This window comes from Hemibagrus wyckioides, linkage group LG07 (genome assembly GCF_019097595.1).
Source record: "Hemibagrus wyckioides isolate EC202008001 linkage group LG07, SWU_Hwy_1.0, whole genome shotgun sequence".
Taxonomy (NCBI): Eukaryota; Metazoa; Chordata; class Actinopteri; order Siluriformes; family Bagridae; genus Hemibagrus; species Hemibagrus wyckioides.
The window spans coordinates 10,759,453-10,781,424 of record NC_080716.1 but is presented as its reverse complement, the minus strand read 5'-3'; the positions used below and the strand labels follow the sequence as shown (position 1 = coordinate 10,781,424).

The window sequence follows — 21,972 nt, the reverse complement described above, 5'->3', positions numbered from 1 at the left end:
TAATATGATAAGACGTACAAATTTACACTTTCACTAAAAGAAAATGATGTGGGATGTTCCAATAGGAAAAACTTTCATAAATAAGAAAAGGAAGAGCTTCTTCATTAAACAGTGTTTTTTTCTCCACCTGCTAGCAGATATTTCCCAGGTCAGATACCTGGTGACCATAACCATAAAACAGTAAGGCTTTAAGAAATAATTTGAGGTCCAGACTTACTGAATAAGATATCTTTAATCAGTGTTGTAGCTTTAAGAGAATCTGCTTTACTGACTGACTTACTGAAACAGTCTCACACTTACGTTCAACAAGTTCATCATGGAAATAAAGTTTGGTTTTCACAGTTTGCATTGGCAGAATGAGACTCCCCGTAGACAGGTCTACCTCCTTTTCCAGGCACATGTACTAGGTGCTGTTTGCCTGCTCTTGTTCAAACAGAGCCATAGCTAAGTGTGAACGTGAAGCCAGTCCCTCTAAATTGCTCAGCACACAGCGATGATAGATATCTTCACTGAACCGGGGGTTACAGGCTCGCCGTACATATTTCTGGATCAGAGCTGGCTCCACTGCTCGGAAGACATGTAAGCTTGAGTAGCGCACGAAAATCTCGTAAATGTCCATGCTCTCCAGCAACTCGTCATTGTCCATGATGTCGTTGGCCATCTTGGTACGGGTAGCCATGTAATCTGCATTGTAAAAACAGGCCTCATCAAATGAGTGTCGGTCAAAGCGGCCGTCTCGGAGAGCCTCCGAAGAAAAGGATGAAGCTGCAGAAGGTTGCTGGTCGCGGTACACCAGAGCAGGGCTGTACTCTTGGAAATGTACGGGGAAGAAGACCTGCCAGTTACTTATAGCATTCATGCGGCAACGATTCAGGAAGTCACCAGTGACCTCGGTCCAGACACTGGCTAGGAAGAAAAGCGTGTCCACTGGATGCTTCTTGGAGATGATGTCCATCAGCTTGACCTGTGAGGGAACCTCTGTTTTGACACTGATCCATGGGATCTTTACATCGCTGTAGCGCTTTTCCACCTCGCTAATCATAGATTTCACGCTGGCAAAGACATCTGTCTGGCTGACCCTTTGTGCATCAAAGGGGTCATACACAAATAGGAAGGTCAGTAGAGCATTGTCCCGTGTGTCCAAAGTGTTCATCACATAGGTGTCTAAAAAATTGCCCACAAAATCCTGATCCCGTGCAGTCACTGGAAGGATGACCTGCACTCTCGTTGCTTCAGTCACATAGGGCATTGGAATGATCTCGATGGCACTGAGAGGCCGTAGCAAACCCACACGCTTTGCAATCACCTGACTGTGCCCTTTCTGTGTAAAGGCCTGTAGGGCCAGGTCCAGTATATACTCCATACCGCGTGTGGGGTCAAAGCGACGATAGCCGTTTAACAAACGCTGCTTCCGGAAACGCAGCTGTGGTTGATAGCGTTCATTTAAACGTTCCACAGCAGTATCCAGAATGGAGTTAACGTCTGCACGGTCTGCTCCACGGAGCTCACATTTCGGGGAGCTGTCTGCACAGGAGTAGATGTGCTCTTCTGTGAAATACTCCCAGTTGATTACTTCAAAACGCGTCTTGGGACGGAAAGGTGGGTTGATCCCAATGGGCCAGGTGGCTCCTGCTTTGCCTTCTGGAGTGAGCTCACTCAGATTGTTGATTTGAACCTGTGAGTAGACAGGGCATTGATACAAATTGAACAGACACACCACAAGCAAAATAATAATAATAAACAAAAAACAGGATGGCTTTTTACGCACTGACCACTAGTGGAAATGACTTCTATTCTACAGTTAATAAATTCAAATTAATAGTGGGTCTTTCTGCTCTGTACGGATTACAATCAAATGGTTGTTATAGGCGGCCAGACGGGCTTCCCCCAGGGGACCGTTTGCCTTCGCGGCCAGCAATGGAATATTAGAGAGAATTCTTCACTTCTCTAACAACCATGGCTCTTTCATTAGCCATTAAGAGACCAACAGGAGAAGAGAAACCAAAAGTGAAGATGACTTCAGCCAGACCAGGAGAAGCAAAAAACTACAATTTTCTAATGCAGTTTAGAAGCAGTCATCAACATTAATAAGGTTTAATATCAAGCTGTTTTCCGGTGTGAAAGCTAAAACCGTAATTTCCAGACTAATGGCAGACCTAATTAATGCCACAGGGCATGCTCAGACTGTCACCTGGACTAGACATACAGTAGAATGCAGAGAAAAAATAAACAAGAAAAGAAGGCTGGCCAAAAGGAGTAATCCCTTACTCTCACACCAGACATTATAAAATTACGTAAAAATATACACGGGTCCAAGATAATTCATATTGAATGATCCTATATATTTGTATACATAAGATAGTGGAATTGTTGTGGCATTTACTGGCTTTACAACTTAATCTAAAATCTTTAACTCACTCGGATGGCACTTTTGTCCGAGGCGACAGGATACAACTGAGCACTTTAGAGGTTAAAGAACCCACAGTGGCGGTTTCGATGCTAGGATATGAACTCACAACCTTCCTCAGCTACCCAAAGCTTTAACCACTGAGCTACATCATTTTATTAGGTATATAATTATAATGTATGTTTAATGTAAGACAAGCATCACACCTGTAGCTGCTGTATTTGGGCGTAGGTCCAGTCCAGTTCAATCTGACTGTAGCGTTTATGCAAGCGGTACATGAGCGATGGCTCTGAGACTGGGTGCACGGTGAAGGCGTTCTTGAACTGGGTGCTGTCCTCACGCTCGGGGTCGGCGTTTTTCTGCAGCTCGAAGTAATAGTAGGTCATCTCCTAAAGCACAAGAAATATGATAGGAGCAACGTGTTATTTCTGTGTGGTAGGAATTTAAATTCAGAAGTTTGATCAGAAGTGTGATATTCTACTAACTACTACTAACTACTATGTGATATTCTACTAAATTAAGCACTGTTGGATTATCAATTCTGATTGGTCAGAAGGGTTTGACTGATTTTCTATAACTGCATTGTGCTCACATTATTATAAGGAAGCTGGCAAAGATAAAGCAATATCTTTTCATTTTTATCACTGCTATTAATCGGAGAACTGGGGGACATGCTGGACCGTCTGGAGCACATCTGTGTGATTGTGAGCGTTCTTCCAGTTCAAATGTCTCATCTAGTATTGAAACATCTCAACGACAAAATAGAGAACATGCCTACATACTCAGGAAGTGACTAGTAAGCATGTCACAATTCAGAGAAAAGGCTACAAGACAGGAAATAAACATTAGAACAATGTCTGCTTCTCCATCATCAATAATCTGTGACCTGAAATTAAGATATCATCAGGAAGTTAGTTTCACCTGGTGCTTTTCCATGCAGCTCAGTCCCAGATAGTCGATAATGCAGCGTCCGAGCCACTCGTCAGGTCTGACGCTGAGGATGTCGTTGCGGCAAGCGTCGAGGTGCGGCTGCAGCCGGGCCAGCAGGCTCCGTGACAGGAGGTAGCCATACCCGCCGTGGCAGTAGCGAGCTTGTTCTTCACCTCCGATAAACTCTTCTGCGCGACCCATGTAGAGATCCTGCCCCGCACTCAAATGCCCCACTAGGTTCATGACGCGCTCTGCTTGTGTGTATGTATCGTCCTGGGCTAGATAGAACCAGTCGTATTCGTTGCCATGGTGCTGATGCAGGTGACGGATGGTTTCGTACATGAGCCAGACGGGCCGGTCATCTCCGTGAGCAACCACAGTCATGCCATGGGGCAGCTTGGTGCTGCGGAGTCCGGTGAAGAAAAATGTGCGGTGGAAGCGGTGGGCCACGGTACGGTTCACTGCCACGGCCAGCGTGTTAAGGGTGGCGCGTGAGGTCAGGATGCCCACCAGGAGGCGCTCACGAATGCCAAGTTCTGTGTGGATATAACGAGTCCTGCAGCAGAGACAGAGACAGAATGAATTGAATGATCAGACTAATAAAAAAGAAAAAGAGAATGTTACCACAGAAATTCTGTGGATTATTCTGTCTCTGTCTATCACACCATGTGTGCTATATAAATCAAAGCTTTTCATTCATTTCAACATTTCTTATTCATTTATTCATTCATTCAGGTATATCTGGGTTATTTCATCATAAGATCTACCTCCTGGTAGTGTGGTTTTAGGAAAAAAAACGCTATTTCAGTTTTCCTCTTCTTCATATCATTTCTATAAGGTTGCCAGGTCATTGCATAACCACGTCGCAATAAATTTAACCAACTCAGCATTCGGTGGAATGGAAGAGTACGCCAGACTGGTTTTTTAAGGCTGTATTAAGTATCATAACTGATGCTGGAAAGACTACATACCTGCGAATGGAATTCACACAGTGGCATGACTTTTCTACACTCCAGAGCAGCCGAGCTCTACTTTACACCTCAGTAAGATTACACAGCATCTATTTATCTCACACTCGGTTTAGGAAACACGATGAGAAGCTGTTTTTTTTCCACGCTGTACTTCTGTAGTGATGGATTTCTTACTGTGAGCATAACCGCATTAGTCGTTCGAAAACAGACATGCTGCAATAGTTCTACATTAAGTAAAACTTCTAAATCTTCTGTACATTAAGTACGTTACTACTAAAAAGATATTCTGGGAGAATCGGTGCTGCGGAAATGTATCAGGAATTTAGCCTTTTTTCAAGATTTTCAAGAAGTACACCATCCATTTTCTGTAGAACTTATCCTACACAGTGTCCTTACTTCCTATTTTAGTTCCTGCTTCAGTGTTGTTTCTTGTGGACCAGGAATTTACTGCTGTTTGTTCCAATGTAAGGAACAACTGGACACGAAACAGCTAAGCAGTTGCAGGTTAAGTGTCTTGCTTAAGGATCCTTGGTGGTGTTGGGATTTGAACCCATAGCCTTTCCTACTGAAAGACCACTGTTTTACAGAATGACCACAATAACCTATTAAGTGATTACAAAGGAATCAGAGGCAGTGTAAAACTGCAGAATTATCAAAAAAACATATTTCCCATGACGTAAAATTTGGCAAACTGTGAAATACAGCTGCTGTGCTGCAACAATGTCAGTACGTAAGTTTAATTTCGACTTCCTCCAGGTTCTGCATTGCCTCATGCTGAAATGCCCTAAGAGTTGCACTGTTTGAGTCACTTTTAATATAATAAATGATCATTATGCAGTCTCTGTGATGCGATGGAAACAGCAAAACATGGAAATGTCTAATAATCGCTCTTCTAAACCCCTGATGTGTAGAAGAGAATCTTGCCGATCTCAGTCACACCATAACTTTCATTTGATACTTGTATCCAAAGCTGCTGCAAATTAAAAACAATTACAACAAAGGCAGAGTTAAAGGAAGTCTCTGAAAGTCCTGGGGATTTGAACTCACAACCTTCAACTCTTATCTGTCGACTATCAGAGCAAAACCAGAATAAGACGTATCGCTTAGCTCTACTGACCTGAGCACTTTCTTGTGTGGCTTGCTGGGATCCTTATGATAGGGTACGATGCGAGGCTGGAAATCCTCGTTCCTGTCGCCTCCGTCTGCTCTCGGGGGTTCTCCGACTTGAACACCCTGAAGAAGCCCGAGACGCATCTGATCGCTGCAGACCTCGTCCGTGTCTCCCTGCGTCCAGGACACCATCAACAGACTGAGACTACAGCCCAAAGACAAGCCCAGGATGAGCGGCAGGGCTGGCCGGAAGACGGCGATGAAAGGGGACAGACGCATGATTGAGAAGGGATCGATGATTGTCCTTTGGAGTAGTTGACTTAGACTTTCCCCTCCCTCAGGTCACAGTACTGAGAAATGCCTTGTGAATGACGAAAAACGAAGGCTTCCTTTCAAGTGGGCATCTTTTATGCTTAACTCAGGTCAATGAACGTGGACATGCTGCAGGGTCAGGGTGCAGTTTCTCTTCAGATGAGGTTAGATGGTGGGAAAACATTAAGAAGACTACAGTATCATTGAAACACTCCTCCAAAAAGTGTGTAAAGTCGTCAGTGCTCTGTATTTCCTAATTTTGAACCACCCATAAACGGAGAAGGAGCACACACACACACACACACACACACGTCGCTACTTGCCAGTGAGATGAGCGGAAGAAGAAGCAGAAGAAGGAGAAGAAAACGTCGAGTCTCACCAAACTCAAATAAATACACAGTATTTACAACCTCGCTTCATTTATCATCCCCATTAATACATCTGTCTATTAACACATCTATCCATTCTTCGTTGTTTTCATACAATACCCAGTCATCTTCTTTTTAACCTCCGATAAAAAAAAAAATGATCACTTGGCTTCGTTTTCTCCTTCTCGAGCAGCAACGATACCGTTCACTCCCACCTTTAGTCACATCTTTACACAGATCATCATCTCAGCTCCCTCGTGTCCGAGTCCTCTGTATTAAAGATAAGACGGAATAAAACATTCAGTAAAAGTGGGTTGGTGTAAAGACTCCACGGCTGAGACTCCCTTACACGACTTAAAGGGGAAAAAAAAAAAAAAGCACGGACGGAGAGCGCATACAGTAGACCTCCAGAAACAAACCACGAACACAAAGGTTCCGCACTTGGCTTTACTCTACAGCGTAATGATACGCGAGCAAGATTTTGTTTATTTATTTAACACAGAAAGCTGTCGAAGTTGTTAGAGCCGCTGTAGATCATGTTGAATGCTGAATGAATGAATGAATTTTTTTTGTCTTGTTATTATGTAGTTATTACTACTGAAAAGCAGAGTCTCCGGTTCTGTCCCAAGCTTGGGTGACTGACTGTGTACGTGCAGGTTTCCTCTGGGTTTTCCAGTTTTCTCCCATATTCTAAAACACCCCTGGAGTGGCTACGGTCAAGCGTCAAAGTCAAAAGTCAAAGAAGCTTTATTGTCACTTCAACCATGTATAGCTGATGCAGTACATAGTGAAATGAAACAACGTTCCTCCTGGACCAGAGGTGCTACACATAACAAAGACAAAGTACAGTGACGCGGACAAACATAGAGCTCAACATAGAGATAAAGACTAAACGATACTTAAGGTGCAATCTTTAAAGTAGACTTACAACAGAAGTGCACAGGATGACAAGACAAGACAGTGCAGACAAACAACAGTGTTGACAATAGTGTTGACAGTGAGTGCAAATATTAAAGTTAACATGTAAACAGGATCAATATGAAGTGTGATGTAAAGTGACGTGCGTGTGAATGTGTGTGTAAGGTCTACTTCCATTTCATCCAGGGTTTGAGCCCAAATCACACCTAGTGTTCCAGGAATAGAGTCCCTACAGCCCTAACCCTGATTTAGATTCTTTACTTTCTGCACCTGTCAAGTTTCCCAATAGTGTCCAGGATTTTTGTGTTGATTCCTGGATTACTTTGTCGTTACTCTTACCTGGATTACTTTTTGCACTCTAGTGTTGTTGCAGAGTTGTTTAATGTGTCTTTCGCAGCATTTTTGTCTTGTTTCCTGCTGTCTCATGTGTTCTCAGGTGACCCTCGCTCATGTTTGTGATGATTTTGCATTATCCTAGGTTAATATACCTGCGATTTGACTTCTACATGGAACTATGATCTATATGATTTATCCGATTTGATAGATTTCCCCAAATAAACACCAGACTGATTTTGCATAGTTGCGTCCTTCCTCCACATACTGCACATAACAAAAGATGTGATTATTCCCAAATCTTATTTAGAAGTAATAAGATTCATTAGCGCTGTTATATAGACATATATAATATTCATAGACATATATAATAGACATGTCTAAGCACACTGAAATTTTTTTGGATCCACTGGTTCTTATAGAATGATTCATGGAAACCTATTATTATTATTATTATTATTATTATTATTATTATTATTATTATTATTATTATTATTATTATTATTGACAGTATTAGTTTACATTTATTTGTGTTCAGTTCAATTCAGTTCATTTGTATAGCGCTTTTAACAATGGACATTGTCTCAAAGCAGCTTTACAGAAGTATAAAAACAGAGAAATAATTTAAAATAAATAAATAAAAACAAATTATAAAGTTTAAAGTTAAGTTACTATTTTATCCCTAATGAGCAAGCCTTAGGTGATGGTGGCAAGGGAAAAGCTCCCTGAAATGATATGAGGAAGAAACCTTGAGAAGAACCAGACTCAGAATGGAAATAATAATAATAATAATAATAATAATAATAATAATCAAATAGACTACAGACAGGTGATCTGTATTAACCTGTATAATCAACCCTTTAAAACCATGGTGAGCAGAAAGTCTTCTTAAAATCAAACCTTGCAGTGAAAGTGTGACAACAGCAGCCTGTCAGCCAAGAATAAGGCTCATGACACTACCATGGGCACACTCTCACCCAAACTGAACAACTGAAGATTAGATAAAGCTCGGTTATCCATTTGGGGTGAGTATGTGCCCATGCTGAGTGGCTTTTCTGCTCACCACAGTTATAAATAGTGAATATACACCGATCAGGGACAACATTATGTTGACTGACAAGTGAAGTGTATAACACTGATTATCTCCTCATCATGGCACCTGTTAGTGGGTGGGATATATTAGGCAGCAAGTGAACATTTTGTCCTCAAAGTTGATGTGTTAGAAACAGGAAAAATGGGCAAGCGTAAGGATTTGAGCGAGTTTGACAAGGACCAAATTGTGATGGCTAGACCACTGGATCAGAGCATCTCCAAAACTGCAGCTCTTGTGGGGTGTTCCCGGTCTGCAGTGGTCAGTATATATCAAAAGTGTTCTTTAAGTCCTATAAGTCCTGTAAGTATCCTTTGATCCTTACAGGACGCAAATGATCTGCTGCTAAGATCTTGGTACCACAGCATTCCTTCAGGGATCTAGAGGAGTCCATGCCGTGAAAAAAAAGAATGGCCAACACAGTATTAGGCAGGTGGTCATAATGTTATGATTCCGATCGTTGTATGAGTTACTAAATCCTTCTTGGCAGCTCAAACAAATTTTCTCAGACCTCTCTTATCAATAAGGTGTTTCCAGGGTGATTAGCTAATTTGCACCATTCTCTGTGAACTCTAGAGAACTGATAACAATCCCAGGATATTTCTGAAATATTCAAACCAGCCCTTTATGTCATGGTTAAAGTCACTGAGATGATCACACCTCTGATGTTTGACATGAACATGAACATGATTTTATACCTTGTTCTGCTGCCACGTGATTGGCTGGCTGGATAACGGCATGAATGAGCAGGTGTACAGGTGTTCCTATTAAAGTGGACGGTGAGTGCACCTGTATAATATCATTTATTAATCGTCTTTATGGTTTATGGTGAAATGTCAGTTTAAATCCATGTGGATCTGACACATGTGCCCCTCCCTGAGAGAGGAGGAGGTTTGCTCTTGTCCTAATACGGCCTGCTGACTGACCTGACTGACTGACTGCCGGCTTACCAGCTGCTTCTCCCCAGCTAAGGTAAGGAAGCTTATAAACTGTTCAACTTTATTAATAACCTAGTTATAACGCCTCTGCTTCACCCTTAGCGTCAGATTTCCGAGCTGACATCATTTCTTTGTTTACATTTTTATTACATCTTATGATTCATTCTCGATGCTTTTGATCCACGGTTCGATGAGGGGGCAAAAAAAATTTAACGGGGGGGGGGGGGGAATGTATATTTGGTGCAAAAGAGACGCTTTTAATGTTTTTAATAAAATCATACACGTCCATAGACTGGGGATATTGGCGATGGGAATCTCTAGCTAGCTTAGCATGTTTGTTAGGCTAAGATGCCGGTATGGATATAACGTGTAGATATTACATGCATGTTATGATATTGGGTGTGTATTTTGAAATATATCGTCAAACATAAGAGTCGTGACATGTTCCCAAAAATATCTTATTATTTGCTAGCACGAATGATACCTGGAGGCTGCTGACACTTGGGCTAGCTAGGTTAGCTTAGCTCGACTTAGCACTTGGCACATGCCAGTTTAAATGCGCAACACTTTAAACCGTGGCTGTGTCTCAAATCACCGCCAACTCCCTTCTTCCCTACAGACTCCAAAGTGCATTATAGGTATTCTGTGTTCCCTAGTTGGACACTGAGCCCAAGAATTGCATTGTGGGATATCATGCATAGCTCAGGATGCTGTGCACTGCATTGTACTTGGCATATAAAGAGGCAAAACTTCCAAAAACAGTGCACTTTATAGTGAAAACTCAGGTGTTTCGGACACGACCTTTGTTCCTCTGTGAATGTCTGACCATCTAAAGCTTTATAGTGTGTGCTAAATTTGACCTAAATATAAATATGCTCATTACAGAACAAACAAAATCATCTCCATGCAAAAGGTTATTAATATAATCAAGTGTACTAACTTGGTAAATAGGACAGTGTCTGACTTTCCATCTATCAGCACTTTCAGGAATCATGTGGCGAGAAGATGACAACGTCTTAAATAGAACAAAACCTGAATAGGGTCCAAATTGTTATTCTGCACAATATATTCTTTAGATCTTTAAACTTGAATAGAGACGACAGGTTTGGTACCATATGGTACAACGTGCTTGAGTAGATGAGAGAAGCTCTTTGCTGAAATTTTAACTCAACCTATTGCTCACTAAAAAGGTTCGACATGCTGCTCTTGCTGTGGTCCAGGTTCGTTGTTGACGTAACTCTGCGTACTAACCAGACAGCGAGCTTTCCAGCAACATTTAGAGAGCAAGTAATAAACAACGGACTTGCACACAGTTGCTAAAGAACACTCTTGAATTGTATGTTTTAATCCATGAGGACAAACACTGTATTTGTCTTGTGTCATTATCCTAATGTGTGGGACTCATTGCAACAATAAAACTTTGTAAGGACAGACAGCCATTGGCATTGCTGTTCATTCCTTCTGTCATTAATTCTCAGTGTGGGTCGCGGTGGTGTCAGGCTGAGAAGGTCAGGGCAGAATATATCTCCGCTTTTGCCAAACTGCTTACCATATCACAGCAGTTTGTGAAGGAAACTCATTTCCTCAGTCTGTACTCAGACTTTTATTCTTTCAGCTTGTTACCATAGACTGACAGAGAGCTTTGACTACAAACTGAGCCCCTGATTCACCAAAACTGATCAGTACAATGTGTCAGGGAAATTATTACAGTCTGTAAACTAACTCAGCTAGAGTATTCTTGAGAGGGATTCTGTTGTGGCTGAAGTGCAGTGCTTTGGGTTTTGGAGAAATGTAAATGTTGTAGTGTGACTGTGGGGATTTGTGTTCATTCAGTCACAAGAGCCTTAGTGAGATAAGACACCGATGTCAGGTGAGGAGGTTTGAGGTGTTCCAGTTCATCCCAAAGGTGTTCAGTGAGGTTGAGGTTAAGGTTCAGTTCAGGACGTTCCACATCAACCTTCACAAACCATGTCTACATGGAGCTGGCTTTTGTTCACAGGGGCATTATCATACTATGAAAGGTTTGGGACTCTTAGTTCAATTGAAGGGAAATGGTAACACTACAGCATACAGAGACATTCAAGAGAATTGTGTGGTTCTAACTTTGAAGAGGAAGAAGCACATATGGGCTGATGGTCAGGCATCCGCATACTTTTAGTCATACAGTGTATCACAGCATGGTTGTTTCATTGAGAAAAATAATTGAATCATATTGCAAATGTCATTAACATGCCATGTTACTGTGCAGCCCACAAAGCTCTGCAGCCATGCCCTCAGACCTTGCCAAGAAGAAAGCTGCCAAGAAGAAAGAGGCAGCCAAAGCTCGTCAACGGGTCAAAAAGCATGACGAGGTCGAGCAGCCGGAGGAAAATGGAGCAGTTCCAAATGGCGAGACGAACGGAGGTGTGTTATTTAAGGTGGTTTTCACATTTGCTGTGGTCCAAATCTGAATGTGATTGTTCTAGGATTTCAGACTTACTTGATTCTATTGAACCCTGGTGGATTCATCACGTATATTAAGCCATCACAAATGCACATGAACACAATGCAACTCACAGGCATCACACCTCTTCTGTGTCCCACAACGTTCCCCTGTCACTCATGCTGCACATGTGTTGTGGTGGCTAATGATGTCGTCATCAGCTAAAACATATAAACGCATGCACCGGTTACTTTACTTCCTGAACAACTATGGGCCAGAGCATTAAGTTTCGTTCTCTTCCACAAACAGGAATCACACAAGTTCCAATGCAACTGGACTCACATCATCTCTTACAGTTAGTCTCAGATTCAGTACCGCACTGCGCTTCCTGCTCTGCATTCATTCATTATTCATGCAAACCGTACTCTATTTCAGACAAAACTATTAGCGAGAAAGTCACCAAATTTCATTAAACTGATTGAAAATGCTTCTGATTCAATAGACAGTCATGTGCACTGGCGATAATGTATCTATACAGTAACTGGTACAGAGCACACTGGTACGATCCTGCAGCATTTGCTCATACACCGATCAGGCATAACATTATGGCCTAATATTGTGTTCGTCTCCCATTTGCTGCCAAAACAGCCCTGACCCATCAAGGCATGGGCTCCACTAGAAGGTGTGCTGGAACCAAGATGTTAGCAGCAGATGCTTTAAGTCCTCTAAATTGCGAAGTGGGGTCTCCACAGGATACTTACAGGAGTTAAAGGACACTTTTGATAGATACTGACCCTTGCACACCTTGCTCAAATCCTTACGCTTGCCCATTTTCCTAGTTTCTAACACATCAACTTTGAGGACAAACTGTTTACTTGCTGCCTAATATATCCCACCCACTAACAGGTGCCATGATGAGGAGATCATCAGATCTTCACCTCTCACTGCTCATAATGTTATCCCTGATCGGTGTACATCACTGTATGCCAGTATTTAATGCTGGGCAATAACAGTCACAATAAAACAGGTAAAATATCCTATTTTAGGTCATGTTTTTTCTTGATTTCTACTCTTTCTTGTTTCTTGTGCAGAAGTAACTGCTTTGGCTAAAGAGCTAGATGAGTTTGAGCTAAGGAAGATAGAGGCACGGGCAGTTACAGGGGTCTTGGCATCGCACCCCAACAGTACAGATGTTCACATCAGCAGCCTTTCACTCACTTTCCATGGGCAGGAGCTGCTGAGCGACACAAGCCTGGAACTGAACTCAGGCAGACGCTACGGTCTCATTGGCCTCAATGGCACAGGTGTGAATTATATTCTTGTGAGAGATAATAAATATAAGGCACTGATGCAATAAAGATACTAATTAATGTCTTTTTACTCTCCTGGGAGAACCAACAGTTGAACACTTGGCTGTATAGCAGGAAAAATTATACATTTCTTTTCCCCTAATGTCACTTGTGATAGGTAAATCTATGCTCCTGTCTGCTATCGGCCATCGAGAGATTCCTATCCCCGAGCACATAGACATTTATCATCTGACTCGTGAGATGGCTCCTAGTGAGAAGACAGCACTACAGTGTGTGATGGAGGTGGATAAGGAGAGGATCCAGCTGGAGAAGGAGGCAGAAAGATTGGCCCATGAGGACTGTGAGTCATACACAAGGCACTAATAAACCTATATACTGTATCCCACATTGAGTCTGTACATGTACATTAAAGTCCCCCTCATAGTCATTTTACTATTATTATTACTACTACACAGAATAATGCAAAGTCTCTGTCTTCACCGATGTCCAATGTATGTAAAAACATTTAGATACTGAATTTTAGCCTTAAGAAATCTCATAGTAAATACACATAGTGGTATTCATTTCAATGTGAAACTGTAGTTACATCAAACTGTCCTACAGCAGAGCTGGATTTAAGACTGCGCCTCGCTGGAGCCGAAATCAACAAGAAAACAGGCTTAAGTCCCAGCTCAGAGTGCTGCATAACTGCGACTCTGTGTGTGTGTTTTTGCCCCATGTGTGCAGCTGTCATGCAGATTCTGACTAGTGCTTAAATATGTAGTGACGCCTGAGCTCTGAATACTGATGTGTGCAATTTCAACATTATATCTTATAGTATGGCTGTGCATGGGACAAAAATACAGAATCTATTGTGAATTGCTTTGACAATGCAATAAATACAATCAGAGATTTGTACACATATGTTCAAATTTGTACATACAAATTTGTTCATCATATCCCAGCTCAGCTACGTCAAACGGCGTCACACCTAAATTTAGGCATGAAAGACATGACAAGAGAGAGAGTAATTGTGTAAACAACGTAGTTTCTGCAGTTCTCTGTATTGTTGAGAGTGAGAGGTGTGTACCTGCCATCAGTGTATAACTTTTTTTGTGTCTTGGCTAGTGTGCTCTCTGGATCTTTCATAACGTGTAGGAATTTTAATCTGGAACTGCCATTCAAGATAAATATTGACTAGCTTGTGTAGAAAGTAAAAATTATTAAACGTGTCTGTTCTAAGTGCACAATTAGTAATTACATGGCAGTGCACTTCCTTACTAGATTTGTTTTTTATCTAACTAACGGATCGACTAGGTGTAAATTGTGTACATTCTTTGTGAATTAGGCCTAACAGAACCTAGTGCTTCATTTGTTTTTGGATAATAACATGTATAATAAGACATAAGCCTGAAGATTGTGTTTTAATATGAAAAAACAATAGTATTTTTTTGTCTTGATGTTCTGTAGCAGAGTGCGAGAAGCTGATGGAGATCTACGAGCGCCTGGAAGAGCTGGATGCGGACAAAGCCGAGGTTCGAGCTTCACGCATCCTGTTCGGTCTGGGCTTTACCCCGGCCATGCAGAACAAAAAGCTCAAAGACTTCAGCGGTGGTTGGAGAATGCGTGTCTCGTTGGCCAGGTACGATGTCTGCATGGTCGATTAGTGTCTTTTGAGAGAGGTCTCTTGTACTGGTATTCACTCATCTTGCTTTTTTTCCTCGTCCTCTTTCCTCCACTCGGCCAGAGCGCTGTTTATTAAACCTTTCATGCTATTACTGGATGAACCCACAAACCACCTTGACCTGGATGCCTGCGTGTGGCTGGAGGAGGAACTCAAATCGTATGTTCTTTAGTCTTTAAGCTGTTTTTGAAATGGTAGCAGCATGCTCATGTAGCACAATTGTGAATGTCTGATTTTTTTTTTCCAGGTTTAAGCGAATTCTTGTACTCATTTCACACTCTCAAGACTTCCTGAATGGTGTTTGCACCAACATCATACATCTACATCACAGGAAACTCAGATACTACACAGTAAGTGGGGTTTTTTTTAAAGCAGTGATTAGATAATGTTCCAACAGATTAGCTAACGTTCCAACAGATCTTAACACACCCGATCCATCTGAGCAGGGATAACTCAATTCAGCTTGGATTCACAAGATAACTTTTGGAAGTGTGGGTGTTGCGGGTGGCTGTAGACGTGTAGTCGTGTTCTTCTCTGGTCTACTGCCTTCCAAATGTCTGTTACTCAGTGCAAATGGTTTGTAGTTTAAATTTAGCGCTATCATCATTATGGGCTTATCATTTCTTCTAGAGATTTCTTGTTTAAAAGTGAAACATGACATTATGAGGTCATGTTTCTGAGGCTGTTTTCACACATGCAGTTGTTTGACTCAAATCATGTTTGTGTTTTTCCCCCCAAGTCTGTTTGTAGACCAAAACAACTGGCCAGCAGCACCAGATCTGGCCTTAGTCAGCTTCCTAGTGAACTGTAGTATGTTTTTATATTAAAGTAAGAAAGCAATGCATGCATGTGCGAAATTCAATGCATGTGTGCAATGTCATGTCACACAAACAGTGGTGTTTAATGACTCACGTGTAATTTTTCATAAGTATCTCTGTCTTTACCTAGCCTAGCATGGGGGATATATTCATAGAAGAGTTCCAAAAAACCCCAATCTATCTTCAATGGAAATAGTGATGTGAAACCCATTTCTGCTCTCTGAGATGCCCTAAGTGCTTTTTCATAATCATCTAATATTTGAAGCCATTATATTCCACCACTAAAATTCTGTGTAATATTATCCCAAATGAGGGAAAAAAAACGTTAAACAATAACAGTATCCTGACCAACTTGCTGCTATAAAATAATTCATTTGTTTATACTGATTGAAAACTTACATTTAGATAAGATTTGAACACCAGTGTACTGTGAAAAAGGGTTAACCAAACTGTTTTAAGTAGAACGAAGAAAAATTGTCCACAGACACGTCCTCAGCATTTTTGTGCCATCTGATTTCAATTAAAGGGCAATTACGACCAATATGTGAAGACCAGGGAGGAGCTGGAGGAGAACCAGATGAAACGCTACAACTGGGAGCAGGACCAGATAGCACACATGAAGGTGAAACACTGCTGCACAATGCACGTGCTATGAGCAGCTCTTTCTCCCTTCAGTGTCATTGCTCCCACTTTAACATTTGCTGATGTCTGTCTTATTCATTAATCCTCTCTTCCATTTTCCTACTGTTTCATTCCTTATTGTACTGGAATTAGATTGTACAGAAATACTGGAAAGTTAACTTTTCTGTCTCTGTGTAGAACTACATTGCTCGATTTGGTCACGGCTCGGCTAAGCTGGCTCGTCAGGCTCAGAGCAAAGAGAAGACGTTGCAGAAGATGGTGGCCTCAGGCCTGACCTCCCGTGTAGTTACAGATAAGGTCGAGAACGAAAGCATATGCATGCACCCACACACACACACTGACAACAATATGACTGGGCTTATATTCACATCTCAGAAAGTCAAAAATAATATGAATATCTGCAGCAGTGCTTAAGTTATCCACTGCTTTAACCTTGTATTGATCTCGATGTCTTAGTCAGTTTTGGGCATGTAGATTCCTACTCATGTACTGAAAATCTATGACTATGGGAATTGACTGTAGAAACCACAAACATTCTCACAGTTCTACACCAATAGCACTTTAATTCCCAATTTTCCCTGTTATCTAAGATAGCAAGCACACAGTTTCTAGAAATACTGTACTTATGGACCAATGCCAGACTATAAACCTAGAGCTTCTCCTTTTTCCTCTTGCAGACTCTGTCATTTTATTTTCCTCCCTGTGGGAAGATTCCTCCGCCTGTCATCATGGTGCAAAATGTCAGTTTCAGATATTCCGACGACACGGTAAGTCCAGAAAGAGGGAGATTTGTTGACTGCAAGCTCCTTCACTCAGTGGTTTACCATAATTACAGTCTCGCACTCGTCAGTCCTAGGCCAAACAACTACGATACATGACAGTTAGACATGAGATGGCACGCTGAATTCATGATACAAGATAAATTCCGATATAGGCTTCATGAATAAAATATTAAGCTGTAATTGCATACATTGTTTAATACATTGTATTTTAAGAATAATACGCCTTTATTTTTGTCACATATGCATTACAGCACAGTGAAATTCTTCTTCACATAACCCAACTCTGAAGGTTGGGTTCAGAGCTCAGGGCCAGCCATGATACAGCACCCCTGGAGCAGAGAGAGTTAAGAGGCTTGCTCAGGGGCCCAACAGTGGTAGCATGGCGGTGCTGTGGCTTGAACCCCAATCCTCTGATCAACCTAGAGCCTTGACCGCTTGACCAATTTATGATATAGGTTGTTAGCATACTATTTTAATATTTATTAATATTTATTTATCTTAAATCTATTTAATGCCAAAGTTATTAATATGGAAAGATTGCTTGAATGCAAGTGTGCTGGAATGCACGAGCCTGTGATGTACCTTTTTTTACTGTACAAAAGAGAAAAATGCCTACAGCATTTATTTGGTACATTTCTTCATGCCACTAAAATGAATTTCCAGTTCCGCCACAGCCAGGACAACACACAATGTGCTTCTGAATCATTTTCAGACCTTGGTATAGAGATATATACAGTGGGTTACAATAACTGTGTTTTTTATTACCATAACAGAGCTTTCTGTTTAACTCTAACTTTTGGACTATATTAAGAATGCTCTAAACCATTTAGGTTCACAAATGCAAATGTTGTGCTATGTATGATACTGTCTCTGGTGCTATCACCAAGAGAGCTTGACTGAATATTAAACACAAATAGAGAAATTTTCTAATGCTAATAGCGAGGTATTTCAAATGGCAGTGTGGCGGAAAGTCAACTCTATAAGAAGTCGCTAGCAACCGAGACACTAAGAATTCTGCATACTGCAACAAAAGGTTGTCCAAGTTTTCATGAGTATAAATAAAAGAATACATGAATTACTCATCATATAGAGAAAACACAGAGTTTAGTATATGATGGTTACAAACAAACCTGACTATCATACATCATCCTTCTTGTTCTATCATATGAAACAGGTTATTCTTCATGATCATAGTCTTCCTTCCACATCCCAATATACACCGATCATGACATGACATTATGACCACCTGGCTAATATTGTGTTGGTCCCCCTTTTGCTGCCAAAACAGCCCTGACCTGTCGAGGCGTGGACTGCACTAGATCCCTGAAGATGTGCTGTGGTATCTGGCACCAGCTTACAGGACTTAAAGGATACTTACAGGACTTAAAGGATACTTACAGGACTTAAAGGATACTTTTGATAGATACTGACCACTGCAGACCGGGAACACCCCACGAGAGCTGCAGTTTTGGAGATGCTCTGATCCAGTGGTCTAGCCATCACAATTTGGCCCTTGTCAAACTCGCTCAAATCCTTACACTTGCCCATTTTTCCTGCTTCTAACACATCAACTTTGAGGACAAAATGTTCACTTGCTGCCTAATATATCCCACCCACTAACAGGAGCCATGATGAGGAGATCATCAGTGTTATTCACTTCACCTGTCAGTGGTCATAATGTTATGGCTGAACGGTCTAGTTGAACACACATAGTTCACATCGTCTAAATAGTATGTACGTTTATAAAAATCATCATAACAGCTAATGTGTATATATCATCTGTTAAATATATCTGAAATGTGGCCCAATTCTTCAGGACACTTGATGATTACAGGATGCAGATTCAAACGCTTGATGTGACTTCAACTTTCAAACACTGAAGGTTTTAACTGAAAGGCTTCATCTGAGCAGTTAACTTAAGTACCTTCTAACCTTGAATTCTTTCTTTTTTAACAGCCATATATTTATAAAAACTTGGAGTTTGGCATTGACCTGGACACACGGGTGGCTCTAGTGGGCCCTAATGGAGCAGGGAAGTCCACACTGCTGAAGCTTCTGATGGGAGAGGTCAGTTGACGTCACATTGTTAGTTAACAACTTAGTTTGCAAGTGTGTTTTGTTAACTTCACATTTATTATATGTAAACCTCAGTGCCTACCTGGTGTTTGTTGGTATTTATTTATTTATTCGCTTTTTTAGCTTCTCCCAACTGATGGTATGATCAGGAAACACTCACATGTGAAGATTGGCAGGTATCACCAGGTGAGCCATACACTCGATAACTGTTCCTGAACTGTCTGTATTCTATGTGTGTTACTGAAAGTGCACATGCTTTGGCATTTTTAATGTTTAAATAGATATTTAACTTTAACATTAATAATAACCAGGGACAAGGGCTAATAAATTGCCTACAGCTAGAAGTCCTGCACACATCACATGTTCAACTCAATCAATAATTATTGGGGTTTTCATGTCTCTGGTTTTTATCTAATAGATCAGCGTTTGAGTTTTTGGGTCATCTGTGTCTTGTAGCATCTGACCGAACAGCTGGAGTTGGACCTTTCTCCTCTAGAGTACATGATGAAGTGTTACCCAGAGATCAAAGAAAAAGAGGAGATGAGAAAGATCATCGGACGGTACGGCCTGACGGGTAAACAGCAGGTGTGTGTTTCTGATGTTTCTGATTGACACAACCCTAAGCTCAAAGAAGATCCAAAGTTTCCTACTCGTAATTACGACTTTGTGGTGGTATTTTTAAATTTGGAAATACAACCTTTTCGATATGACTTGATCGCACCATGTGTCTGTTTGAGAGAACAGTTACCTTATGTTACAGCCTGTAATACTGTACATCAATATTTTGTAATTTAAAACAAATAATAAGGTTTATAATGTGTAATAAATTGGTGAAATCTCTCATCAGGTGAGTCCCATAAGGAATCTGTCAGACGGACAGAAGTGCCGTGTTTGCTTCGCTTGGCTGGCCTGGCAGAACCCCCACATGCTCTTCCTGGATGAACCTACCAATCACCTGGACATCGAGACCATCGACGCGCTGGCTGAAGCCGTCAACGAGTTTGAGGGAGGGATGATGCTGGTCAGCCATGACTTCAGACTCATCCAGCAGGTAGAAAGATTTGAAGTTTGCTTGTATTAAATCAACAGCTGTTCTGTCATATTAGAGAAATGACTTGTGATGTGTTTGATTCCAGGTGGCTCAGGAAATCTGGGTGTGTGAGAACCAAACCATCACCAAATGGAAGGGAGACATTTTGGCATACAAGGAGCACTTGAAGTCAAAAATTGATAAACAGACACATGACATTTGAAGGTCTAGAGCCCGGGACTCTTTCCTTACTTTGCTCTGCTCATCTTACTGTAATGCATGTGATCTAAGAACATCACCCACTGACCCCGAACTTTCAGCGTGGATTATAAATCGCATTCCAGTGTTCCAGCATCAAAAATACAGTACACAAAATACATTCTCTACACTTTGCAGAGAACTTCACTCACACCAATCTTAGTCTGGGTATTAACTGTCACTTTCCTTTTTATTTAATGTTATAAATGCAATAATGTTGAATAAATCAAAGTTTACCAAAATAGTAGGCTAGGAGTTGTATAATCACAAACCAATCACTCAGCACATTTGCAAAGCACTTTTTTGCAAAGGAAATTAGCTTTTAAAGCTCACACATGCAAATGAACTGGTCCAGTTTGTGGCAAAAGGCAGGGGCCTTTCTGTGTGGAGTTTGCATGTTCTCCCCGTGTCTGCGTGGGTTTACTCCGGGTTCTCAGGTTTCCTCCCACAGTCCAAAAACATTAGGTTTATTGGTAATTCTAAATTCCATAGGAGTGAGTGTGTGTGGTTGTCTGTCTATATGTGGCCCTGTGATGGACTGGTGACCTGTCCAGGGTGTACCCCTGCCTTTCGCCCAGTGTGTGCTTGGATAGGCTCCAGCAGATCCCTGTGACCCCAATTAGGAATAAAGCAGGTATAGAAAATGAAAGGCAGTTTACAATTAAAGCAGAAGCTTAACAACTTATCTGGTTAAAGATCTTGCTCACGACTAGAACCATGGCATTTTGGCATGGCTGAGATTTAAACCCAGGCCTTCTAACCTGTACCACAAAGCCTTAACCACTGAGCCACCAAAACTAGCTCAACTAACCTGCCTTGAGTCAACCGCTTCTCCCACTGAATGAATAAAAGCCGAAAGACTGCGTCGAATCAATACAAGTTATTCAAGCTAGTTGAGGTGGCTTGGTGTTAAAGAAAAGAAAATTGTGTGTTTGCCATGATTGCGTCCTTGGGCAAGGTCCTTATCCTTCAGCTCAGCTGTAGAAGTTGCTTTTCATAAAATGTGTCAGCTAAATGAACTAACACACTGAATTATGTGTTTACAGTGAATTTGTAAAAAAAAACTTTACTGGCAACCCTGTTAACACAGTCAAGAGTTTTACAATACATTGCATTACTTTATTAGCAAAATACTGCACTATGTGGGTTGTTCACCATTATGTCATTTTCTTCAGTAACAAGACAAATATCCAGCATATTCATGAAATATCCCAAACACTGAAATGTGTACTAATTCTAGTGTGTATAGAATCCTCCGATTAACTGTGTGTTATGTGAGGATGACACCTGAATTTTTTTCTGAAAGCCATCAATTTGAGCTAATGGAAAGATTCTTTCAATAATGTTTGTCTGATTTAATGTGTCTGCCATCATCAAAAGAACTGTGCAGTGTGGGAAATTATTTATTGAATCCCCAATTATTACTGTTTAGTAACGTGAAGGCAATACTGAACAGGGTACAATTTTCAGACAGAAAAAATAATATTCAGTTTTAATGAATTTTGGAAAAATTTCTAAGCACCATGCAGGATAGAGAAACTGTGTATCATGATCCAGCAGTCTTGGTCATAATGTATAAATTATGCTATTCAGA

The 21,972-nt window shown here is 41.1% G+C and overlaps 2 protein-coding genes across 2 annotated transcripts; one reads left to right on the top strand and one right to left on the bottom strand.

Moving 5' to 3' along the window:
• Window positions 1–217: 217 nt before the first annotated feature.
• Window positions 218–6,475, bottom strand: chpf2 (chondroitin polymerizing factor 2). Its single transcript, XM_058395682.1, has 4 exons — window positions 5,426–6,475; window positions 3,329–3,893; window positions 2,614–2,796; window positions 218–1,675 (listed from the first exon to the last, which is right to left on the bottom strand). The coding sequence occupies exons 1-4, from the start codon at window positions 5,695–5,697 to the stop codon at window positions 404–406; spliced, it is 2,292 nt and encodes a 763-aa protein (XP_058251665.1). The 5' UTR covers window positions 5,698–6,475; the 3' UTR covers window positions 218–403.
• A 2,780-nt stretch (window positions 6,476–9,255) lies between these two features.
• On the top strand, window positions 9,256–20,620 carry abcf2b (ATP-binding cassette, sub-family F (GCN20), member 2b). The gene is made up of 15 exons (XM_058395954.1): window positions 9,256–9,411; window positions 11,626–11,780; window positions 12,891–13,103; window positions 13,267–13,449; window positions 14,559–14,730; window positions 14,836–14,931; window positions 15,020–15,122; window positions 16,117–16,212; window positions 16,410–16,529; window positions 16,910–16,999; window positions 18,971–19,081; window positions 19,214–19,276; window positions 19,547–19,675; window positions 19,938–20,141; window positions 20,227–20,620. Exons 2-15 carry the CDS (start codon window positions 11,645–11,647, stop codon window positions 20,341–20,343), a joined length of 1,833 nt encoding a protein of 610 aa, XP_058251937.1. The 5' UTR covers window positions 9,256–9,411; window positions 11,626–11,644; the 3' UTR covers window positions 20,344–20,620.
• Window positions 20,621–21,972: the final 1,352 nt, after the last annotated feature.